Below are 12,076 nucleotides of genomic sequence, written 5' to 3' on the forward strand. Positions count from 1 at the left end.
ACCACCTCTGGCCGTAATAACGGCCTTGATACGCCTGGCCATTGAGTCAAACAGAGCTTGGATGGCGTGTACAGGTACAGCTGCCCATGCAGCTGCAACATGATAGCACAGTCCATCAAGAGTAGTGACTGGCGTATTGTGACGAGCCAGTTGCTCGGCCACCATTGACCAGACGTTTTCAGTTGGTGAGAGATCTGGAGAATGTGCTGGCCAGGCAGCAGTCGAACATTTTCTGTATCCAGAAAGGCCCGTACAGGACCTGCTACATGCGGTCGTGCATTATCCTGCCGAAATGTTGGGTTTCGCAGGGATCGAATGAAGGGTAGAGCCACGGGTCGTAACATCTGAAATGTAACGTCCACTGTTCAAAGTGCCGTCAATGCGAACAAGAGGTGACTGAGACGGTCACCAATGGCACCCCATACCATCACGTCGGGTGATACGCCAGTATGGCGATGATGAATACACGCTTCTAATGTGCGTTCACCGCGATGTCGCCAAACACGGATGATACCATCATGATGCTGTAAACAAAACCTGGATTCATCCGAAAAAATGACGTTTTGCTATTCGTGCACCCAGGTCCGTCGTTGAGCAGGCGCTCCCGTCTGTGATGCAGCGTCAAGGTTAACCGCAGCCATGGTCTCCGAGCCGATAGTCCATGCTGCTGCAAACGTCGTCGAACTGTTAGTGCAGATGGTTGTTGTCTTGCAAACGTCCCCATCTGTTGAGTCAGGGATCGAGACGTGGCTGGACGATCCGTTACAGCCATGCGGATAAGATGTCTGTCATCTCGACTGCTAGTGATACGAGGCCGTTGGAATCCAGCACGGCGTTCCGTATTACCCTCCCTAACCCACCGATTCCATATTCTGCTAACAGTCATTGGATCTCGACCAACGCGACCAGCAACGCCGCGATGCGATAAACCGCAATCGCGACAGGCTACAATCCGACCTTTATCAAAGTCGGAAACGTGATGGTACGCGTTTCTGCCCTTTACACGAGGCATCACAACAACTTTTCACCAGGCAACGCCGGTCGACTGCTGTTTGTGTATGAGAAATCGGTTGGAAACTTTCCTCATGTCAGCATGTTATAGGTGTCGCCACCGGCGCCAACTTTGTGTGAATGCTCTGAAAAGCTAATCATTTGCATATCACAGCACCTTCTTCCTGTCAGTTAAATTTCGCAACTGTAGTACGTCATCTTCGTGGTGTAGCAATTTTAATGGCCAGTAGCGTAGACGCGCGAATGACGTTCGAACCAGGTAAGAGAGGTACCACAGACGTCAAATGACTTGAGCCGATCTGACGTAACTGCTCCCCACCGTGACTACCCATTTGCACATCTAGCTAGCTAATAAGTTTTCGAACAGCGTAACACGGAAACGGTACGATTCTAGACATCGTTCCCAGTTCAAAATTGCGTGAACCGCCATCTGCAGGTTATTTTTATCTCGTCTATGGTTGCAAATCTTCGTCCTTTGAACGGGGTTTTCAAATTTGGAAGTAAAAAGAGGTCACAGGTGTAAGGTCTGGAGAGTACGGAGGATGAGGCAGTACAGTGACTTCGTTTCTTGTGCAATAGTCACGCACCAACACGGATGAATGTGCGGGTGGGTTATAGTGATGCAAGAGCCATGAAATTCAGGCCGTTTCCTTCTCACATTTGCTATCAGGCATCGCAGCACGTCCGATAGTACTGTCGATTAACAGTTTGACCCTGTAGCACGAATTCATGATGAACTCTTCAGAGTCACAAAAAAAAGTCAGCGTGGCTTTGACATTTGAACTAACCTCACAAGCTTTTTTTAATCTTTGAGACCCTTTCCCGATCCATGTGAAGATGGGTCTCAATATCGTAACCGTAGACCCACGTTTTATCACCAGTAATGATTCTCTTAAGGAACATCTCGTTCTCATTTGTGCGGCCCAAAAGCTCTTCACAAATTGCGAGGCGAAGGTCTTTCTAGTCTTGACTCGTGGGGTCGAACTTGGCGGCAACACGATGCATTTGAAGATGTTGTGTCAGACTTTGATGACATGAGCCAAATGAAATGTTACATTCTTCTGCAATCTCTTTGATAGCCAGTCTTCGATTGGTATGCACAATTTCGTTGACGTTCCAGAATGAGCGTCGCCGGCAGACGTCGAATGGCATCCTGAACGAGTCTCATACGTGTCTTCCGCCCGGTCGTTTTTAAGCCGTGTGAACCATTCTTAACACCGATTACGGCTTAATCACTCATCACCGTAGGCTTCCTGCATCGTTTAGTGTGTGTCTCTGAAGGTTTTATTGAGTTTCACACAAAATTTAATGTAAATGCGTTGCTCTTCTAGCTCTGTCATCTCAAAACTCGCAAACTGTGCGACACAACGTTCTACTCAATATAGCGCTGAACAACTAACAGACGGACAACAATGCAACTTCGGTCAGTTACATTTCGAACACAGGCGTGTGCAGGGATGCCAACAGCATTTCGTTCCAACACACCATTGGCGCTAAATTATGAATGTTCCGGAATGTTTTGAACAGACCTCGTATTTGTCCCACTCTGGAACTCTTCAGCTAAAACTGATAGCGGAAGTAGAGAACATCCGATGAAAAGTAGCGTGTTTTGTGACGGGATCGTTTAGTAAGCTCATGCGTCGCGGAGGTATTCATCCAGCTCCAGTAGTGGCAGACTGCACAAAAGAGCCGTTGTGGATTACGATGTGGTTCGCCGTTAAAATTGCGAAAGGGTCCTTTCCTGGAAGACGCCAACGACATATTGCTTCCTTTGGTATATACCTTGCTAAATATTCCTATGCACCATTCGCGACTGGAACAGGAAATGGAAGTGGAAGTGATACTAGGACATGAACAACTATACTCCGCCACACGCCATTAGCTGGCCCCCCAGCAGAGATTCGGTTACACGCAGTACCCATAACGAATATAAAAACTGAGGGGGCATTTTACAGAAAGAGATGTAACGAGCGATAATGGATAATGATGTAGTAATATTAAGAAAGTGCATCATTATACTGAAATTTGTGCTGTGGTTCGCACTGCAGTGTGAGCATAGGGAACAAGATACAAGTCAGAACCATAGTCTGAGAATAAACACATCTTGCAACCTGCAGGGTTTGCAACAAATAAGGGAGCAGGCCGCACTGCAGTGCGCATTCAACTCTTTAAATAAAGCCTCCCAGACCTGGAACCTGTTTCTCGAGTCTCGACGCATAATAGGCTCTCTGGAGAGAAGGTACTCTGACCTTTAACCAGGTCGTCTTGCACACTAGTAAACCGTTGAAAATTACATGTATGCAAGCATAAGCCCATCACAGACGGTGGTCAAACAAATATACTCCTACGAGAGGATGTGGTATCTACTGGTGCTGCATTTCACCGTTACTGTTCCTTGTATTTCGGCAATCAGCTGTGACAACATTAACGCAGCACTCGTCGGCCATCTACGTTATACAATCCACGCCTTGCAACGAAAGGTCAAAGGATGTCAACGGTAAAACACGTCCACTAAGGCTTAGCCAAAGGAACAGCTGTTGATATTTGTTAATGGCATGTGGTTTTAGAGTCGTAGGACTTTGTATTATGCATATTTTCTGTCTGAACCCTTCCACTTCTGCTATGGAAAACATTCACAAGAATAATTCAAAGACTTTGTTAGCTGTTCTTCCTACGGTTGTCTTTAAAAGCATGGAGATCTCTGTAGGCCCTGGCGATGTCTTGCGCACCAAAAATGGCCTTACGTATTAGCCCTCTTTGATTCTCTGAATACTCATTTGAGAGGCAGTCTCGGATCCTATACTTGTAAAGCAGTACGACGTACTTAAAAATTAAAAAATCGCCTTTAATAACTTGAAGATTTTCGAGTGCTGTTAAGTAAAAGACGATTCTAGCATTCTAGAAGAGCCGCCGTTCACTGAGTGCGCAGGGCATAAATTTGTAATCACGATGTCGTTGATTGGCTTCTCGCTAGTTAACAACTCATTTTTTACTTTGTTTTATTCGATTTTTATATTTATTATAAAAAAGCAAATGGTCATAAGCAAATTGCCATAATTACTCATTACAAAAAACATTTTTACTAAAAATATATGAAGCAATACTCGTTAATTAGCGTTTCCATTTGATTATGTATAACTTAAATGAAAGTGAAGAAATGTTACTACTGGCGAGAATCGAACCAGCGACGTCGCGATTACAAATTTATACCCTGCGCACTCAGCTAACGACTGCTCTGCTATAATGCTCGATATGTCTTTTACGCAACAGCGCTCTGTAATATACTGATTATTCCTTGCTACTGTAGTGTTATCTTGACGCAGTGAGAAAGGAGGACAGGTGCTCCAAGGCGCGGAAGCAGAGACGACGCTGAGGGCAGACGAAACTAGGAGAGATATTGTTACACGAAGTAAATCGTAAATGTGAAAATGCAGACGCCCCCAGACGCGGTCCCAGGGCGCTAGTTACTCTTCAAGGAATTAACATGTAACTTCATATGTCGTCTAGACGCTGTGGTAGGCTGCCACCGTAGAACTTTGTAACCAACAGGCACGTATTAGTGTATAAAGCCATCTTGATACCAGCCCTGAGAACAGCAACGTCAGTAGGCTCACAAAGGTTAGAAAGAGCGAACACGCCAAAAAAACTGTTGACCTAACATTCCCTACTCCGGGGAGCCCGAGGGGCGGGGCTAAATGACGTATAAAAATAATGTTGCAAGCCTTGTTTGGCAGAGCAGTTACGTTAAGCTTTCAGCTGAACAATGTTGGTACCAAATTCGGACTTAGTTAGTGCAACTGCATTAACATCCCCTCTTAGGAGCAATAGAGGGGACTTAACTAAACCGTGATTGGCAGGCGCCTGCAAGAGACCTGCGGGATTGGCTGGGTAGCTTTAAGTGGGAAAAACAGTGCCCCCACGCGACTCTTTAAAACCCCTAGATTCCGCATTTTGGCGGAGTTCTCACTCAGACGATCTGGGCGCCGAATCCGCGTCCGTCGACTCCAGCCTCAGTCCAGCTCCGCGTAAGTCTGCTCTCTCACTTGGAGTACCTCAGTGAACAGTGTCACATTCAGTATGTTTTGTATTGCAACTAAGTTGTTGCCTTAAGAAGATGCTAGTGTTTGCTACTGTGGTTAGCATCCACTTCTGGAACTTCTGCACTGGCTTCTGTTGTAACAGTGTTATTCATGATTTTTCTAACCCTAGAACTAGCCTCCAGTGTATTAGTTAGCCCTGTCTGGAATAAACAACTATTTCAAAATCCTGTTTGTCCAAGAGTCACCTCAACGAGTTCCCTACCGAGTCTCACCACCTGCATTTCTAGTAAATGCCTGTACCAGTGTTGGCTCAGATAGAAGAAAACAATCAAATGTCTTCAGTGTGAATTGTTCTTCTGCCTTCTGCTCTGTACCGCTCCGGAGCGCAGACTGACCAGTAACCCCTTTTCTCCCTCTCCCACCTATGTCAGGACACGACAGCTCAAAATCTTCAAAGCATCAACGGCGATTTTTTTTATTTGTAAGTGCATCGTACTGCTTTAGGAGATATATATCCTAAGAGTCATGAAGGTGAATCTGATGTTTTGCAGTTTCTTTTTTGCAATCTGCAGATGGAGTCAGCCCAGACAAATACTGCTAACATTTCACCCGACACTCAGTATAGCAACGACTGAGCAATGCAGCTGCAAGGCAGGAGACTGCATGTAGCAAAACAGCATATGAGACGAGGTTATTCTTGAAACTTCCTGGCAGATTAAAACTGTGTGCCGGACCGAGACTCGAACTCGGGACCTTTGCCTTTCGCGGGCAAGTGCTCAGTCCAAACGGCATAACGGCATAACGGTAGAGCACTTGCCCGCGAAAGGCAAAGGTCCCGAGTTGGAGTCTCGGTCCGGCACACAGTTTTAATCTGCCAGGAAGTTTCATATCAGCGCACACTCCGCTGTAGAGTGAAAATTTCATTCTAGAGGTTATTCTTGTTTTATTGTCCCTTTTCAACACAATTCGCTAAATCGGATATCGTATCGGACTAATTTGAGACAGCTATATCGAATGAACTAGTAAAATACCGCTTCGAAACAATTTTCTGTAAAATGGGAAACAAACCGAGGTTTTCCGTTGTGACCGGGCGTCGTCAAAACTACGTGATGAGCAGTATTTGTATGGGTCGACTCCATCCACACGTTACAAAAACAAAATTGCGAACACCTACAGAAACACCACAGAAACGCGTCTGATAATTCTTAGGAAGAAACACATGATATGTCACGAGCTGTGGTGCAGGTAGTACCGGCCTCTTATAAATTTAAAGTTATGCCGTTTGTATTGTGTAACGCTCCAGCCAACTTTGTACGTATCATGGGCAACCCTCTTCGACACCTTAAATGGTCGATGTTTCTGTACTATATGGATGAGATTGCCGTTTTCTCGAAGACGTTTGAAGATCAAAGCAGACTGACGAACATGCTCAACTGTGTTCAGACATCAGGTCTCTGCTCGAAACCGAAAAAATGGTCACCCAAGAAATAAAAATCTTGAGGCATCTATCGAATGGCGATGCAGTTCTTCGCGGTGCAGTGAAAGTATGTGCGTCGCAGATTTTTCGACTCCTTGGCACATTCATGATGTGAGAAGTTTTCTCGAAATATGCTGTACTAAGGACGATTCATAAAGGGATTCTGTACCAAGGCATGTCCCTTGCAAGAACTCTTGCACGGATGCACCAAGTTTTTGTAGAACTAGGTGCAAGAAACGAGGCGCTAATATCGTTTCCAGTTCTAGCATTGTATGACGAGAAGATCAAGGCAGAACTTCACACAGACGCTAGAGGCTAAGTAATCGATGTAGTTCTTGAGCAAATTTTTGTAAACTTCTGGAAATGTGATAGCTTATGATTCTGTAGTATTCTCCAAGTTCTCGATAGTCGAGGAACAGTGCTCTGCAGTTGTTTGGGCCGTCAGCAAGTCCCCGCCGTTTTTATTTGGCAAACCATTCACCACTGTGACGGCGCCACCATTCTCTACGCTGGTAGACTAGCCTGAAGGATCCATCGGGTCGACTGGCGAGACAGGCCTTGTGGCTTCAGGAGTATGACCTCATTTTGCTCTGCAAGCAAGAACAATTTTAAATCAGCGTTTCGCAAATAATTTGACAGGTTGTGAGGCGGAAACATCTTGGCTTGCCCGATCTCTTGATCTCAGCACCTAACATTTTTATTCTTGTGTACATTTAAAAGACATAGCTTATTCGAGACCTATGTTGATATTCTTCGCCAGCGAGTTAAAGAAGAGTCGAGCAGAAACCTGGAATATTGGAGCGACAATCCAAGATGTGGCGTTTACAAGCGTGTATTGGAACTAACGGTAGGCATTTTGAATATTTAATTTAGCCATCAGAAGACAAAATCTGAAATGAAAAAATACTTGTAGAACAGACCTGGAAATCTGAAAACAAAACGGGGGAAATGAAACAAAAATTTACCAACGAAAATGTTAACTGATAATACGTATGTATGAATTCTCTTACTACTTCTTAGGTAATCTATCCAATCCTCAGATGTTTCCCGACATATGAGATAGCATGCCGTAAACGTTATATCGAATATTAAAGGACGTAAATTGATGACATTTTCTTGTAGAACACTTTCTCTGTACTATGTTGTATTGTATTGCATTGCATGGAACTGGGGAACTAGAAACGACGGAGAGGCTTCGTCCCCGCCGTAGCCTGCAGTTGTACGCATACGTGGAGAACTGTTTGCGCAGCAGTCGGCGACATAGCGTAACTGAGGCGGAATAAGAGGAACCAGACCGCATTCGCCGAGGCAGATGGAAAACCGCCTTAAAAACCATCCACAGACTGGCCGGCACACCGGACCTCGACACTAATCCGCCGGGTGGATTACTGCCTGGGACAGTACGATGTTACTTCATCCTTAATTGATCAGCCTTAACTTAAAAATTTATGTGCATTAGAAATAAGTGAAAATGTGACATTTGTGTTGATAATTTAAGTGATTTGTTCATTCAGCTACCAGAGGCTCTTGTACCCTCTAAAACAAAACCGACACACCTCGATGGAATTAGCCTAAGGGGACGGAAATCTGTAGCTGTGATCTACGTGTGCAAACAAACAAATGCTTACAATTTTACAAAAAGATGGATGATTTAGTCAAAAGGAAGATCTGAAGAAGTCAATAACGCGTTAGTCCACCTCTGGCCTTTATGCAAGCAGTTATTCAGTTTGGCATCGATTGACAGACTTGCTGGATGTCCTCCTGTGGGATATCTTACCGCATGGTGGGTGGCAGCCAGGCTGGTATTCCCCGCTCTCCATCTATTAGAAGCGGCCTCATCACTGTAGACAATTCTACTCAGGTCAATGAGATGTCAGGCTGAAGACGTGTCTGGAGATGCCCAGGACGGCGGTGGGATATCAACTTGACTGTCGTCCGCCACACGGCCTACAATAAGGAGTGATGCTCGAGGGTGCAATTTCTTTCGCAGCAGGATCCTTTTGATTGTCATCCACGGTACTGTTGCAGCACAGTGGTACGTCGACGATATTCTATGCGCTGTTTTATTGCCCTTCATTGCAAGCCATCTTCGGCTTACATTTCAGCAAGATAATGGCCGCCCGCACACGGCAAGAAATTCTAATGCTTGTCTTCGTGCTTCCCCTACCCCAGCTTGACCAGCAAGTTTCACGGATCTATTCCCAATTGAGAACATTTACAACATTATGGACAAGGTCCTCCAACCATCTCGGGATTTTCATGATCTACAGCACCAATTGGACAGAATTTGGCACGATATCCTTAGGAGGGCATCCAACAACTTTATCAATCAATGCCGAGACGAATAACTGCGTGCATAAGCGCCAGAGGTGGACTAATGCGTTACTGACGTGCTCAATTTGTGAAGCTCTATCTCTTTAAAAAATCATGAAGTTTTTTCTGAAAATGTAATCATTTGTTTGTTCGTACATGGACATAATAGCTATCAATTTCCATTCCATTCGCGTAATTCCCTCGTGGTGTGTCTTTTTATTTATTCATTTTTTTTGTCTTAGAGTATACGTTGTTCGAAATTTTTTGAAGTTGACTGTGCTCGTAAATACTCAAATCTTCGAAGGTGATTTTTTCCGAGATGTTTAGAGAGGTTTCTCGTAGTGATTTAGGATGCCGATGTCCGAGCATTGACCTTCAAAAGCTATGTCCTTCAAATGCTGTAAGTACGAAGGAAATGGAAGTTGGCCTGTCTGTAAGGCCTCTATGTATGAAGGACCTTCAAGATGGTGATTTTGCACTGTTTAAAATCGCTGCAAATACAGGACTGGTGATGAAAGCACAGTGATATGAGTTTCCTATTGCAATGGCGGCGCTGTAGTACTCACATGGGGTAGGCCTGCCCTGTTGGTCCCCTGCAGTCCGGATGGTCGGTGAGCGCGTCGCCCCACACGTACTTGAGGCGGGTGCCCTCCGCCGGCCCTCGACAAGGGCTGGCCGATCCGCCCACCAGCGCCACCACGGCGCTCCAGCAGCACACCTGCAAGCACAAGACCCTGCAAATCCCTGTCCACATACACATGTTCATATATTATCTTTACGACTTTAGACTTTAAGAAAATGGTTCAAATGGCTCTAAGCACTATGGGACTCAACATCTGAGGTCAGCAGTCCCCTAGACTTAGAATTACTTAAACCTAACTAACCTAAGGACATCACACACATCTATGCCCATGGCAGGATTCGAACCTGCGACCGTAGCAGCAGCGTGGTTCCGGACTGAAGCACCTAGAATCGCTCGTCCACAGCGGCCGGCCTTTGGACTTCAATAACTTTACAAGTGTACTAGATAATAACTCATTTGCAAACACGAGAAAACATGATTCAAAAGCTTTATTTTTATGTTTACCAGCTGCCGTAGGACTGAGCAAAATCGTGGACGTCATAGGAAAAAAGCTCAGTGTGTAGCCTGGTTCATAGAAGCGAAGTCCGATACTAAAGTGCAAGGAGACTTTGGGACACAGTACGGAAGGAAACCACCGTCCTAGCAGACTATTCCGGCTTGGCATACGCCATTTATAGGAACAGTAGCGTTGCCCTTAACCACGGAGAAAGTTACTCATTTGTTTCAGACGCCATCGTGGACAGGTGTCTGCAACGAATCCGACAAAATTAGTACGTATGGCGGCCAGAGAATTGGAAATACCACGATCAACAGTGGGCTGTCTTCCACACGAGGTTACATCTTTGTCCCTAGAAGATGCAGCTGCTTCAGGCACTGAAGTCGACGGGCAGACCTCAGCGCTGACAATTTGCAGTGGTTGTCGTAGTCAAGACTGGCAAAGACAACGACTTTTTGGAAAAGGAGTCACTTTTTCATTATTCAGCAACTCTCAACTATAGTAATTTTTGTATATGGGAATCAGAGCGGCCTCATGTTACATATGTGGTGGAAATAATGTGCCATTGTGTGGCGCAGTGTTATGCACAACTACATCACTGGCCTACCATTTTTCACCGAGTGTACCGTCAACAGTGATGTTTAATTCGACATGTTCAGAGCGTTTGCCTTGCGACAACTGGGACCCATGCAACCTGACTTCATACTCCAGCAAACATTGGACAAATCCAAAATCTGTTGATTCGGGGGAGGGGACCAAACAGCGAGGTCATCGGTCCCATCGAGTTAGGGAAGGATGGGGAAGGAATTGCGGCGTCCGAAACAATCCTGACCAGAATGAGATTTTCACTCTGCAGCGGAGTGTGCGCTGATACGAAACATCCTGGCAGATTAAAACTGTGTGCCGGACCGAGACTCGAACTCGGGACCTTTGCTCAGTTGGTACAGCACTTGCCCGCGAAAGGCAAAGATCCCGAGTTCGAGTCTCAGTCCGGCACACAGTTTTAATCTGCCAGGAAGTTTCATATCAGCGCACACGCCGCTGCAGAGTGAAAATCTCATTCCGGAAACATCCCCCAGGCTGTGGCTAAGCCATATCTCCGCAATATCCTTTCTTTCAAGAGAGCTAGTTCTGCAACGTTCGCAGGAGAGCTTCTGTGAAGTTTGGAAGGTAGGGTACGAGGTACTGGCGGAATTAAAGATGTGAGGACGGGTCGTGGGTCGTGCTTGGGTAGCTCAGTTGGTAGAGCACTTGCCCGCGAAAGGCAAAGGTCCCGAGTTCGAGTGTCGGTCCGGCACACAGTTTTAATCTGCCAAGAAGTTTCAAACAATCCTGACATCTGTCTGAAGCCATTTAGGGAAATCAGGGAAAACCTAAATCAGAATGACCGGACGCGGGTTTGAACAGTAGTCCTCCGGAATCCGAGTCCGGTGTGTTAACCACTGCGACCCCTCGCTCTGTCCAAAATCTGCTCTGGATGGTTTATTTAATAATGATGAGTCGGCCGTAGTGCCGCTTTGATCATCACTGCAGGTGCAGTTTTTGTACATAGGCTTTTGCCAGTATTGTCACACTTATGATACGGATGGTTTGAAAATGGACATAGGTGTCCGAAACTGGTGCTTTTATTGGTGTTTATCTTATATCCTCTTTTCAAGTCACTGTCCATGCCGTTCAACTGCTCTTCCAAGTACTTTGCTGTCCCAGACAGAATTACGATGCCATCGGCAAACGTCAAAGTTTTTATTTTTTCTCCTTGAACTTCAATTCCTACTCCGAATTTTTTTTCGTTTCCTTTACTGCTTGCTCAATGTACAGATTGAATAACATCGCGGATGCTCTACAACACTGTCTCACTCTCTTCTCAAGCATTTCTTTCCTTTCATGTCCTTCGTGTCTTACAATTCCAGTCTGGTTTCTGTACAAGCTACAAATAAGCTTTCGCTTACTGCATTTTACCCACGCTACCTTCAGGATTTCAAAGGTGAGTGAGTCAGTCAACATTGTGAAAAGCTTTTTTTAAAAGCCTTCAAATGCTATAAACGTAGGTTTGCTTTTCTTTGGCCCATCTTCTGCGGTGAGTCGTAGGGTCAATATTGCCTTGTTTGTTCCTGCTTTTCTCCGGAATCCAAAATGATCTTCCTCGAGGCCGGATT

The 12,076-nt window shown here is 45.4% G+C and overlaps 1 protein-coding gene across 1 annotated transcript in view; it reads right to left on the reverse strand.

Annotated features, from left to right (window-relative positions):
* The window catches only part of LOC124545022, a 152,893-nt gene that overhangs the window by 43,466 nt on the left and 97,351 nt on the right, over positions 1-12,076 (reverse strand). Inside the window, exon 2 of the mRNA XM_047123804.1 lies at positions 9,408-9,559. Within this exon, the coding sequence (XP_046979760.1) occupies positions 9,408-9,559 (152 nt within the window). The remainder of the gene's footprint in view (positions 1-9,407; positions 9,560-12,076) is intronic.

The sequence above is a fragment of the Schistocerca americana genome, chromosome 8 (assembly GCF_021461395.2).
Source record: "Schistocerca americana isolate TAMUIC-IGC-003095 chromosome 8, iqSchAmer2.1, whole genome shotgun sequence".
NCBI classification, from domain to species: Eukaryota; Metazoa; Arthropoda; class Insecta; order Orthoptera; family Acrididae; genus Schistocerca; species Schistocerca americana.